The following is a 14194-nucleotide window of genomic DNA, read 5'->3' on the forward strand; positions in this document are numbered from 1 at the left end:
GGTAGATGGTGTACAAAAATGACCTTGACTCTCTGGCATTAAGGGACGTCTGCCCGGGGTGTGCTAGACCACATACAGCATGGCATTATGACACCCATAAGAAGCATGAACATAAGGCCTTTATGAACCAGTCAGCATCCGTCTGTGTTGTGGCTCGACTAATCAGTTCACAACAGTGTTGAGGTTTTCAGCCGTTTGGCTGTAGTCAAGTCTTTATCCACATACGGTAATATCCCAGAACCTCCCTGGCCTGTGCATTAGTGTTGATACCGTGTCCTGTGTTGTTGTTGTTGTCTTTTTTTTAAGCACTTTTAATCTAATTTCTGTTTTGTTTTTCTAGCAACATCGAGCAGGGACCTGCATGTAAGACAGTGTTGTTTGGTTTGCCTTGTGAATTCTGGGCATATAGGAACATTAAAAATGATTAAACCTAAGGTCTTATGGTCACACTCTCACAATTAAGGGGTTGTGGGAAGCTGGGGATATAATATCAGCGGCACACAGTGATTCACAGGCTAACACTAAAGAGCAATGCAGGCACAAAACCTGAGGACTGTTCCCTTGAAGATAACTATTCCTGCTGTATAGTTGCAATATGGGAACATATGACTTTACTTTTCCTTTCCTACAATTTGCAATCAGAATAGCTTTTTTTTCTACTGCAATCATCAGCATTATGGGGTGATTATGCGAAAAATGGCTGTGGAGCAGAGGCTTGTTTTCTTCTATAAAGTTGAGAGTAGAGAAGACACAGCTGTGTGTAACAGAGTTTGTGCATCGTAATGTGGGTATGTTGAGTTGTCTAAGTTGTCCTGCCAGTGCATTGGTGAGCTCATCACGGCCTGTTCCTCCCTGTGTTTATCAGCCAGTTGGTTTCAGACTTTGATGGTCATTTTAATCCCTAATCTTGTCACAGGGATTTGTCTCGCTGCCACTCATCTTGAAACAACATTTTGGTCACAGCGATATAGGAAGCCATGCCTCATCCCTCCCTCGTCGTTCTATTTGTATGCAGCCACAAAAACATGTTATTAACTGGAAGTAGCAGAAGATTAAATGCACAGTCTTTTGTAAGTCTGTGCTCGTTTACTGTTCGGAAGATGCCTTTTGTTCATCCCTCATTGTGTGTTGTGTTAATTACTGTGATCACTCACCACTGAGTCCTGCCCTGAGTTTTGGCTGCCTTCTACGGAAATGGAGGATGCACAAGAAGTGAAAGACCAAGCCAAGCACATTAAACTGGCACTCTACCACTGAAAATGAAGGACGCACAGAAAGTATCAAGTTCACCACAATTCAACAGCAGTCCACTTCTGAGTGGTGGGATTGTATCATGTATAGTGATGTATTATACTCATAGAGTGTAGGCCTAAAGCCTTTCACAGTGGAACAACTGACCTACTTGAATGTACATTATACAGTACGTGTGTGTGTGTGTTTGTGTGTATGTAGTGTAAACACAGTTCTGCCAGTACACGTGATGTTAAGGTTACGTTAGAGCGTGATAATATGGCCGTCACACCGCCTACGGCTTAAGATTGTTTTACCGAAACGCAGACGCCACCAAACAGCGCCTCATGGCACAAAGCCAAACCCCACCCCAGAAACAGACCAGGGCCCGCCGGGGCCGGGAGAGCGGGGTATCAGGGCCTGCTAATACAAAACATTTGCAGCTGTGCTCACGTTAGGGACCTGGAGCGACAACTCAGCCTTGTTACCTCTTTCTCCAGATAAACCATCAAGACAAGGGTGTAAATGTGTTCACGTCAGGGGAACGTAGCAGGAGTGGGGCTAGTTTTGCACGGACCCAAGGCAGAGTAGCGGTTGCTTATGACAGGGGATCCTAATACACTCCTATATCCTATAAGTAGCATCAATACAATTATGTCACGTTAGGCCTCTGCCGATGTTAAAAAAGTCATTCCTAGCCTGTCAGAAAGGCTTGGCAAGCTTCTGAACTCACAGTTCATTTATATTGACAATGGTTTGCCTTTCAGGCCTCTACACATGACCACCACAAACTGATTTACTCATTTACAATTTAGTAATAAGCAGAAGCTCCTATCCAGAGCAATGCACAGGAGCCATTGGGGCCTTGCTCATGGAACCTTCCAGTTACTATATAGTACTGTATACTGTAGTACGTAGCAGAGCAGCGGTTCTGAATAATTGTTTGTGATAAGGCCAATGTGAAAAATGTACATGTGAAACGTCCATTTCCACACTGGTGTTCATGGACCAACATTAGACTCACTGCCTGCTGTTAATGAAGACTGCAGAGTCTGGGAAACACAATGCAAGAATTTCATTGGCTGAGGAGAAGAAATGCCTGGCTGCTTCTTTGTTTGAAAACATTCCACAGTATCACCCGCTCAGCACATCAGGACGTAGGGTATCAATGTGCAACAATGTCAGCCCTCACTGCAACGAGACGTAAGAGAAACGCCACCGACTGCAGCAAACCGGCACATTCAAAGACTCAAGTCATGTCGCTAGAATTGCTAGGTTGGCATGGCAACATTTTTCGGGAACTGAAAGTGGTGAGCCGGAGTGTTTGAACAATGATGTCCTCCCCGAGAGTGTAAATATACTCCGGCACTGCCTCAGCCCCCTGCCACTGTAGTCTCCAACCAGCCACAGAGAGCTCGTCACTATATACCAGCGCGTGGCATCTTGGGCTCTGGGAGATCTGCTGCCGTAGCTTCATTTAGCCTTTTGCTCCCGGGAAGCTGCACGGATCCACACTGGAGCCACGGGCTCTTGTTCATTTGTTGAGAGCACGGTTGTCGCCAGAGGTTGACAACCCATTAAATACTGTGAGGAACAGGGGCAAAGATACAGCCGAGTGTCAAACTCAAATTAAAGGGACAACCTGAATTAATGAGCGGGGGAACAGATGCTTTCGTACAGGTGTACTGCATGAAGCGATTAAACAGTCAGTCAGAAAAGGCTGATCAACTCGCTAGTGTTTCAATAGGAACAGTTTATTGAGACCTATGGGACAGGCGTCAGTAAATAGGGTGAGAAACTGTAGTAGAAAGCGCTCATTCGAAGACCTTGTGCGTTACTGCGATGTTTGAGGAGAAAACAGAAGAGCAACTCTTTCCCAGGTGACGGAGAATTTCACTGCTGGACGTGATCAGACTGTATCAGCAAGAACAGTCCGTTGAGAACTAAACAAAGAGAGGGATAACATGGTAGGGTTGCAGTGCATGGGCCCCTTGTTACACTGGATTTCCCTTAATTTCTCTGTATTTAACCAGATTCTTTGAGGATGAGAAAACCAAAGAGGTCCTTTAGATGCTGTGACGGGGCCAGATTCTGGATAACTTCCGGATACTTCTTGTTCACATGGCACACTGAAGCATTTGTCTCCCAACGTTTATCTCTCAACTCCCAACGTTGTCTCTCAAACATCTTGTGCTCGCATAGGAATACTACTAATCTTTCCCTTCGAAAACAAGAAAGGGAACCAGCTAAGCCTAGTTTACCTGGCCCATGATTAAATGGGATGAATGTTGTTGTCCTTGCCTGGATTTGAACCTGGGTCTCCTATGTGACAGGCTGTGTCTTTAACCCCTATGCCACAAGCTATACCATATAGTGTCTTGACATCATTTTGTCATTTATTAATATCACGCCAAGCTTGAATATTTCACTAGACACCATTAAGTATTGTGTTAAACTGACAAATGTTTCTTATTAAGTTTACTTCCACCACAAATTGCATCTATGAACTGTATGGCTTTTGCCACTGGCTGTTTTATCAGCTTATTAGCCAGTAATAGGCTTACTAGTATCTATTAACTTACTACTTAGAATAGTCCTAAGAACTGAGCAATTGCTAGTGAGACTGAAGATGAACTGCCAAAGGTATTTCATTTCATGGCACAACAACGTTAGTTTTTCTTTCATTCGTGAATGACATTGATGCAATAACTATCAATATACGCGAAGATTACTGACTTTCTTGTCAAGTGAATAGACAAGCAAATCAAAACCCCTTCTCTTTTACTGCCCAAGGGGTTGTGATCTATATTAACACAAAAAGCATGCATTGATGCATCCTTTGAAAATCCACCAGAAATATTCCAAGTATAACTGTAAACAGTTTTAGGCTTACACAGCTACTCTAAGATTGGAGCCAGCAGTTTTTGTCTATCCTGAACAAATCCTAATGCCTAATTGGTTTTGACTGTGGCGAGGCTCAAACACCAGTCCCCTGCATGGAAGTCCATGTCTCTAATCACTACCCTATTTAACAAAGGGTAGTCCGACGCCCACAGAATGCCCAGCACACACAGATCTATTCAGCTGGAAGTGTGATGGAAACAGCCATAAAGCAACAAAAAGGTGCTTGTGCTAAAATTATTGAGTAGTATTCCAACAGACCAAATAGGCTACCTCTCCCATTATAAACTTCACTGTTTCAAAACCTGAATTCCCATTCTATAAAAGCTGTGGTGAGTCCTTATAAACCGGGTGGTACTAGGGCTGAATGCTGATTGGCTGATTTCTCTAGTTTTTATGAGCCCAAACGATGACACCTCACTTGCTGATCTGACTGCTTAGGTAACCGATCTGCAAGGAGCAATCAGACATGTAAAGGTTTGGGACATATTTCCCGCTATGTCCAAACGCTCTGCAGTGACGTGCCCAAGAGCAGTTCTTAGCCGTGTTATATTGGCCGTATACCACACCACGTATAAAACGTATTAATATATCATCTGTTATTGCGTGGCTAACCAGGGCATAATAGCAATGTGGCCCCTCTGGCTCTGTGGAATACAGCAGAGCTAAGCGCTGTATCAGCTGTACGCACACTGCCACACGTCTAAAACCAGGCCTTTGGTGTGGTTTATTGGCCACATACCACACACCTGTCCTGCAATAATTAGGACTCGGTGACAGCACTGATGAGCCATCTCTGTGTTCAAGTAGGGGAGACCGGGGGTGTCTGTATCTTGAAGCTCTTTTAAGCCAGTGCATTCAAAATTGTATACGAACTAGTTACATGTGGCTGCTATTAGATGGCGTAGCTGTTATAAATGTGACACAAACAAAAAATTTGTAGTTTAGTCTCAAACACAAGGAGTGAAATGTTACAATTCACCCCATAGCCTGGGTTAGTTGTAACATACCCTGGGGTGAAATGTAACATTATGATATACCCTGGGGTGAGTTTTTTCATTATAAAAAAAATTATGATAACAAAAAATGTATATAGAAAGCTTTTTATTCAAAACTTCAATTACTTTTTAACATAATTGGAGTGTGTGTGAAGTATGTTAGTTACTGTCAGTCATAGTAGTGAGACATTTGAACATAATACATTTGAACAAAATGAGCATTACTGAATATTATGTGTGTTTGTGTTTGTTTGTTACCATCAGTCTAGCCATACTGAAATTAAAAGAAAACATATATAGCCCTACAACAAAATGTTTGCATACAGTAGGTAGTAACATTTTAATTGTTGTTACAACTAACCCAGACTCCTACATTTTCACTAACAACTTGCATGAAAGATGTCAAAATAGACACAATAAACATGATTTAAGTTTGATGAATTTAATTACATAGCTGGCAATACTATCACAAAAATGTATGAGAAAAAAAAACATTCTTACCTCAAAATGTTTTATTTCCTTTTGAAAATTTCTGCCACAGGGTGCTACATCATCACATGTGAAATACGGACTGAATTGAGCATGTGCAGAGCGAATCAGATGGATCATAACTTGTTCCTGATTAGAGAAATTGGAAGTGTTACTACTGACCTGTTTTACAGCCATCCCCGGTCTCCCCTAATTTCCCAGTTAGCTATATGTATAACGGTGGATGCTGTTAGAAGGCTAAATGAAGCTTCGGCAGCAGAAAACACATTCTCGTTTTCGGGAATGAAATGGAAGCAATTCGGGTTGAATGACTAGCTCAGACAGTACTACTTTTCCCATACGGTATGTTCTGAGAACCGTGACGTGGCAATGTCCACGCTTAAATCCATTTTCCCCCGTATGTCCTTTAAACAACCCAGAGGGTATATCAGTAACAATGTCATTGTCATTTTGATGAACACACGCAAATATTTCTGGTTTGCACCTTGACATATCAGCTCAAGCTTCTGCATCTTGGTGACGTAAAGAATCAGCGAGTGGGTTTTTTCGTTCCTTTCAGCTACAAACCTTTTAAGATGCAAAGGTGTGTGGAAGAGATAGGACTTGGGCAAAATTATTATATTTAAGAGCCCCATACTGTGTTCACACACTCATTTCCCTCACAAAGTGCCCCATTTCAAGTCTCCTTACTACCTGTATGAATATTTATAGCTCTCAATAGCCTGTCAGACCCGGTAAAAAGCCAGTTCATTCAAATTCAGAGGTTAGTAATGAGGGTGACTGCAGATAAGGAAGATTTTCTTTAGAGGGTGATGGAGATAGGTGTCTCTGTGAAGCCTGAAATATGAACTGCTCTGGGAGATCTGAAAACCTGCTTGAAACTGGGAGAACATTGTTAGACAGATTCTATATTGAATCACAGTTGTCTTTATAACTGGTTTCATTGTCAGGCTGCTATAAAGGAATGAAACGAAAGCTCCAAGGGAATCTTGAAATTGGCAGTTTTGTAAGGACCCTAAGAAGAAGGGTGGCTCCTGTTTTTGGCCATAGTTCATTGGGATTCCAAAAGACAAAGGCTTAAATAAGTGTATGAATTAATAAATAAATAAAAAAGGAATAAGACAAAAAGGAAACCAGATTGATCTTTGTACCTACCCCACAGCAAAACCTACCAAATATATTCGTAGTGTAATTAGTCTTCTAAACCACTAATCCTAATTAACCTGAAAATCCAACAAAATATTTATTGATATGTCTTGTTTCGATTCTTTATCAAACCTATTAGGCTCAAAGTGCAAAGAGGACGCCGGACACATTTCATGCAATTTGTTTCAGTGGTTGATTCCATAGCGTGAACACAGGCTAGTAACGTTGAATTTGGGACAATATACTGTATATTAGCCCGCGGATGTTAAAGTGCCTTATCTGCGTTCAGCTGCTGCAGCCTTTCCCATGGTTTCATTGGAAACTCTTCCATTTGATCCATTTCCCTCTCACTGTGATGAAGTTATTTTAGAAACCCGTTCCTACTGTACTGCTGCAAACGTCGTGCTGCTAAGGCAATGCCGAGATACAGCAAGGCTCACTGGAGTTTTATTTAGTGGAGAAGATCAAATAAACCGCTCTAGTCCTGTAAGTATGCAGCTACCTGCGTGCGTGTTGCAATGGCGCTGTATGCACCTTCTTTTTTTAAAGTGACTGAGATTCTGTAAGTAATGAAAAAGGAGATTACTCCTGTGGCTTATCCCTGTTTCACTACAAGACCACAAAGTTTGAATGAAGCAACTGTTTAGTGTTAATGAGCCGATAATTCATTATGATGAGCTTATTAACTAATTGCCAGCTTTTTTCTCTCTCCCCCCCCCAGTTCAAAGTTTAACTGGGTTTTTCCGTGTGTGACCATCCCAGTTCACAATGCAGAGAACAAAAGGTCATATACTTGAGGCTTATGGCAATTATTGTTACTTTCTGTTTGAAAGGTAAAAACTGCCCAAAACACCCAGCCATTTGTGGCCTGTTTGGTTTCAGCTAAGCCCAAGAAATTGCATTGTCTCTAAACCTTCTTTCCTTTCATTTAAAAAATATAAGAATGCCTCAGGATGTTTCCTGTATTTGGTATTGAGTGAAAATGGGCTTGGATTTTCTCAGACAGTGCCTCGCCTGGAAAGGTCAGCTCTGTGGGGGGAAATGAAACAGAGAACAAATGTGGCATTTATTGTGATCAATACCCCACTCTGGGCTCAACAGCATGAATCCCACAGCACAGCAGGCCATGGGAGAAGACCACACGGATACGACCCCACTCCGAGTACACATTCAGGTACTGCTTCTCACCTGTGTGCCAATCAGCGGAGGGAAATGGGGAGAAAAGATGAAGTTCGACTCACACAATGGGGTTCACTTCGGGAGACTCAATCGGGTATTCTGTAGACATTCTATAAAGGCAATTTGAAAACAGTGACCCGTCCTCCTTTGACAGATTTAATGAGGCCTTACTGTGGATAAACACAAGGGAAGATTCTTCCTATGTCTCCCCAGACTATTTTCAGTCCTTTGTATTCCTGTCCTTTGTCCCCTCGGACCGGACGAAATGCTGAGTGAAGAACAAGAGAATCCAGAGAATCGTAGGCATGTGGTTACAAAAGTTGATGATTTATTGAGAGCACTGTTATTCAACGTTTTCCTTCCCCACCAACTGCACTTGAAGTCACAGCTTACATGAATTGTTCTTTTTCTGCAAGCTGTCTCTTGAGACAGATGTGAATACTGACAAAAGGTAATTAAATGTAAACTCACTGTAAATGCACAAAATCAATTGGACTGAGAATAGCTTGGAATAAAACTGTTTGAACCGAGTCAACTGAATGGAAAACCATTTCAACATCGTCTGGATGTCTGCACATATTGTTCAAACCATACAAATTATGATACTATTTTTTTTTTTTAAACAAATGCATTGAGTAGAAAAAAGTTGTATGACACTCCCTTTTATTGTGCTGCGCCAACAAGGATGACAAAAGGGAGATCATTCATTGGAGAGGTTAAATCTCCAAGTCATACAGTAAAATACTGTACAATGGACTGATGAGATTCTATGGATGACTGTCAACACTCGGATAGCAACAGATTCTATGGATGACTGTTATCAGTCTAGTAGCAACAGATTCTATGGATGACTGTTAACAGTCTGGTAGCAACAGAATCTATGGATGACTGTTAGTAGTCTGGTAGCAACAGATTCTATGGATGACAGTTAATAGTCTAATTGCAACAGATTTTGTGGATGACAGTTAATAGTCTAGTAGGAACACATTCTATGGATGACGGTTAATAGTCTGGTAGCAACAGATTCTATGGATGACTGAGTAACAGATTCTATGGATGACTGTCAATAGTCTAATTGCAACAGATTCTGTGGATGGCTGCTTAGTGAACTGATGGATAGTAAAAGGTAATGAATAGTAACAGATTCCATGGATGGCAGCTCAGTGGACTGTGACGTTACAGTATAAAAACATGTTACAGTACATTACCGTGCAGTGTGCATTTTTAGTGTTCTTGTGCTTGTACTGTTAACACTGATCTAAAAAAGTTAATGTTGATCTAAAACGTTCCGGATGTGAAAAATCCTCTTTACGCCCATTTCAAAATCACCATCCACAGATGCCTTTGGTAGGTTTAAAAGCGTAAAATATTGGTGGCACGCGCGTATCAGTGGGCTCAATTTGCCATCTTCTCTCATGTCAAACGCTAAAGCCACTCTATTAATTATCTTATTAATGTCAAAGATATTAAACCACTAGATGTTATACCTCCATCTACATAACAACTAATTGCTAATGGAACATTTTATCTTTGTCAACGGCTTATACTTCAACCCTATGGTATTTATGGCAACATGCATCTTGAAACAGCAGGTAGAACGTCCTCAGATCCACCTGCTCTTTAAACTTAGTTTGAAATCCAGCTGGTGTCTTGCCCCAAGCCACTGTAAATAAAAGACACAATATTACCGTGCTAATGAAAGACCAATGGGTTACCTACAAACTGCTGGTTTTTAAAACATTTATGACAAGGGAACAACACCAAGAGAGTGCTTCTGAAAAGCGTCATAGGAACACAAAATCCTCTAAATAGCCATTTGAAAAAAAGAATCTCCATGTCATTTGTTGGGCAAATTAGGGAGAAAATCTAAGTAGAAAGCGTTCATTATGCAGTGACTGTGACAGAGTGGCTGAAAAGTAATATGGAAATCTTCCATTCCTAAGAGAGGTGCTCATTAAGATCAAACACACAAAAGGTCTTTAATTCAGCATTCCGTATGCACTAATAGTGGGTGAAAGTCAAATGGTTCGAGTTACAAACGCTCACATCTTTGTTTTCCAAGGAACTAAACCTGTGTTCAGTATAAGGCAGACAACATAGCTGTTCATGACTGTTACTGACATATCAAAGTAGACAGGACATACTGAATTGGCATAGTGCAAGAAGTGGGGAAGAGCTCTTCTCTCTCAGATACACAGGAGTATGCCTCCTATCAAAGTCCAAGACAGCCTCTTTATTGCAGCAAAAGAGATCCAAATAAACCACCTCTTGAGAAAAGTGATTTTGTTTGTTCCTTTTTTTTCTTTGTCTCCAGGAGTCCCGAGTGAGCAGTTCGTGAATCCTCTTGGCAGTAGTTCAGTGGCAGGTGAGCGGAATGCCGCAGTGCAACACCCTTTTACGTTTCCTCTTGGTTTTCCCGCGGGGGTCCGTCCTTGGCGGGGTTGCCCTTACATACCAGTGGTGCTCAGGCCCATGCCGGCACCCTGGCCCATGCAGGGTAACGTCTGGGCGGCTTTGGGCAAGTCATGGGCGACCACCCGGCCGTTCTCACCGCCGCTGCCCGTCCTGGTCATCCGACTCAGAGTGGAGCTCAGCATGGCAGCGTCGATGATTTGCTGCATTGGGATGACACGGTGAGGTGACATAAAATGTTGTGTTACTCGGCCACAGAAGATGGAAAACCGTCGACAGTCAGATGTGAACTCTACTGGGCTTGTCTGCTGAACTATTGAACTCTAGCGGGTTCTTTACTGCGTACAGTTCAGGACAGATATATAAACAGTCACCAAATCCGTCACCATCAGATCTGGGAGTTCATAAGCAGGTTTGGCAAACAGACAATCCTGACTTTAGTGTTGAGTCACTCAGTAGCATTCCTTCCTTTTAAAACTATTGTGAAAGATGAGTGAACTCTTTCTCTCTACTTCTTCATCTGTTTACCTCATATAGTGGCTACAGCCATGTGCAATTATTGTAGAATGCAAAATATTAAAGTGAAGCCATAACAATAAAGCAAGAAAAGCTGCACAGTACAAGCTCCCAGTCTACTCTCTTCTACATTAGTTTAACATAATCAAACCCTGTAGGCTTGAAACTGGAGCTAATGATCTGGATGTTGGCTTGTACATCCTCAGTGTATAAATGATTTAAATCCAGCACACTTCAATGGATTCTGAGGATTATGCTCTTTGGCTGATGCAGACTAATTGGTCTATTCACAGCAGTGATTTGTGACTGTGATACTTTAAACACAGCGGTTTAGGGATTCTGCCGTCTACCCGTCATGACATGTAAACATTTTCAACCAAATGGCTGATTGTAGGGAGCTGAACATGAACTGTAAAGCAGGTACGAATCCACTGGAAATATAATCAGTTCCTCAGATTCTTTTGACGTTCACATGCAAGCCCAAAGCCAATGGTTTCATGTATGGGGTTCCATGGAAAATGATTCATGACATGGAACTAACAGTTGATTATGTCTTTTATAAAGAAGCTACAATGTCACATATTTGCTGCTTGAAATGTTATCGCATCCACTGAAGTAGCGAGCAGGTTCAATCTAAACATACAAAACGGGTATTTGCCTTAGGAGCTATCAAAGACTTTCTAGCTTAGCTAACAAAACCATCATCACCTACCTTGTTATCATGAAAATTGAATTCAACAATGCCAGTAATGTTTCAGAACATAGTGTACCTCACAAGAGCCAGTGGACAAACATTACACATCTGTCTATATAGCTCACAAGAGATAAGTACCTCACAGGACAAACATTACCCATACTGTATGTGATATACCTCACAAGAGATAGGTACCTCACAGGACAAGCATTACACATCTGTCTATATAGCTCACAAGAGAAAGTAGCTGACAGAATTACTATGGCAGAACCAAGACGTGAGTTGACATATGTCCCCCCCCCCAATCAAAGCCAAACTCAGCTATATTACTCCTAATAGTAGTTGTAGTATCAGTGGCTGACCACACAGAGCCCTTCATTTAGATCGCTCTGTGCTTTTAATCTCCAGTCTTACAGTGCTGTGAATCATGGGGTTGGCAGGAGCAGTCAGTAATGAATGCAAAGTTAATCGTTAATATCCGTGGCACGGGCTCCGGCCCGGCCCCGCCACAAGTGCTCTGCTAGGCTCACCTTCATCCTCCGGGACTCGATCCTGGACTTGTAGCAGAACTCGACCAAAGCCACGAGCATTGCCAGGCCCAGTCCTCCAATCAGGATGTAGAACACCCCGGCCACATTGCTGAGGCTCAGGGCACTGGTCTTGTCCTATAGGCACAGAGACACGGGGTGAAACAGCGCCGAATCACCGCCCAAGAGACACACACAACACTAGTATCATGGTGCAATAGAGCCTAAATACTGGTCGGCCTATGGCCGCTACACTGGAGAAAATGCATGCCGGTAACTTCAAGATAAATCAATGGCTTGTTGTTCGTCGCCTAGAAAGTGCCTGATTTCGTCGTTTAACTACCATCAACTGGATACAGTAGCTATGACTGACAGCAACATGCAAAGTCATGCGCACGTAACAGGCTTGGTGTGGATATCTCCTCAGGAAGTCAACTAATGACGAATACATTTACATGTATTTTGTTTCAAATACTTGACTATCGTTTTCCAGTCACTCAAAAATAGTAACGTATAAGCATTAAAACACGTTAATTTCTGTTCTATATCTCGTTTGTTTCTGTCCTTTAAAGAACTTGGATGTCCCTAGGGATGAGGATGTCTTTTTCAAGGGAGAATGCTTCACGCTACCAGAATGACATGGGCTGAGGTTGGAGTTGTGTGTATTATGAAAGAACTCCTATACTGGATTCTCTTAGAGTTGGGACCATGCAACAGGAAAAAAGGTCAACTTTGCTTTAGGTTCTTAGGGAGGGATACCTTTATAAATTATCCTTGCATATGCAAATAGATACGCCAAAGAAAATAAGGGCAATTGGTTCTACAAGCTATGGTAGTCATGACATCACGAGAAAGGTGGTGCACATCCATGACATGCATTGCCTGGGATTGGTTGGCTGGCAGAAAGAGTCTTGGTTCTCATCCAATAGCATGCACACTGTTTAAAGACAGAGACAGGGAAAATAGCACTGAAGGAGGACCATGGGAGAGGGGTTCTCCAGCCGATGCTTTCTCTCCACACTGGCATTTACCCCTGTGTCTCTTTGGGTTTCGATTAATTCAACAAACTGTCCCAGACTTTAATAAAAGAGTGGATGTTACTGACAGTTTTTTTTTTTTGGGGTTTGGCTGTGACCGTGGCAATTGGCCGCGCCGGCGTCAGACAACTGAGACGTCCGCGCCGGAGAAAAAAACCACCGAACTGAAGGTTTACACGTTTACCAAGATCTAATTATGGACCGCTGACTTATCCATAATATCACGGGACCCAGCCCCTAACAATAATCACAGAGGGGGTCCGAAGCCCCGGCGCTGACATGAATCTCGGTAATGAGGACACCAGTTCAGGCAAATGGCAGATTGGAGACAAAGTTGAAGAGTGGCCGGTGCTCGGGGAGGGAAGAGGGACCTGACAGGCTAATGCTCGGTCTTGGTGTTATGTACAGGACCGACACATGGACTGACCTTTCTTCCGGAGTCCTTGCTTCCACATTCTCCCTTATCGTACCACCATTTGTTTTTCAGTTTGTCTAAGACGGCCTGCTCATTGAGCTTCAACACCGCTAGGTTTACTGGGATTCTTCAACCAGGGAAATAACATAAATAACATTACCTATGTTATCTTATGTTATTCAGAACATTGCAAACATACACCCGTTATTATGTATAGATGTGTTCTACCGACATGTCTAGATAGATAAGCAAAACCAAAATCAACCAAAGAAAAAAACACAATCACAACTTGAAACTGTCACTGCCAAAGTGATATGCATTAATACTCCATCGAGCTTCGTGTCCTTTGTCCCTGCTGCCAGATGTGTATTACAATATCACTTTGGGTAACCGGCAAAATGGAAACACTCGGATTATGCAAAGTGGCAAACCTATCAATTAGCGTGGCTGTGTAAAGCCAGCACTACCAAAACTCCTATTCGGGGGTGAGGGGGTCGCTAATAAGACTACTTTCAAAGTAAACTGCATTATTTATTTGTTTTAATTTTTTGGGGGGAGGGGGGGGGTTTCATCGGGTCAATATAAGTACTACAGTTTCACAAACTAACGTCAACCAAAGACGAAAAGGGATTTCTTTGTGGTATTGCAGC

At 42.3% G+C, this 14194-nt stretch overlaps 1 protein-coding gene across 6 annotated transcripts in view; it reads right to left on the reverse strand.

Annotated features, from left to right (window-relative positions):
- Positions 1 to 8247: 8247 nt before the first annotated feature.
- The window catches only part of gria1b (glutamate receptor, ionotropic, AMPA 1b), a 64946-nt gene continuing 58999 nt past the window's right edge, over positions 8248 to 14194 (reverse strand). For 2 of the 6 annotated variants that reach the window (XM_010897042.3, XM_010897041.3), the window contains exons 15-16: positions 12096 to 12230; positions 8248 to 10558 (exon numbers count right to left, since the gene is read on the reverse strand). In XM_010897042.3, coding sequence (XP_010895344.1) covers positions 10391 to 10558; positions 12096 to 12230 — 303 coding nt within the window. In that variant the 3' untranslated portion in view covers positions 8248 to 10390. Of the gene's footprint in view, positions 10559 to 12095; positions 13672 to 14194 lie in introns of those variants that run through there. The other 4 variants (XM_010897043.3, XM_020048622.2, XM_034293375.1 and 1 more) reach the window with 4 other exon arrangements.

This window comes from Esox lucius, chromosome 7 (assembly GCF_011004845.1).
Source record: "Esox lucius isolate fEsoLuc1 chromosome 7, fEsoLuc1.pri, whole genome shotgun sequence".
In the NCBI taxonomy this organism is placed as follows: Eukaryota; Metazoa; Chordata; class Actinopteri; order Esociformes; family Esocidae; genus Esox; species Esox lucius.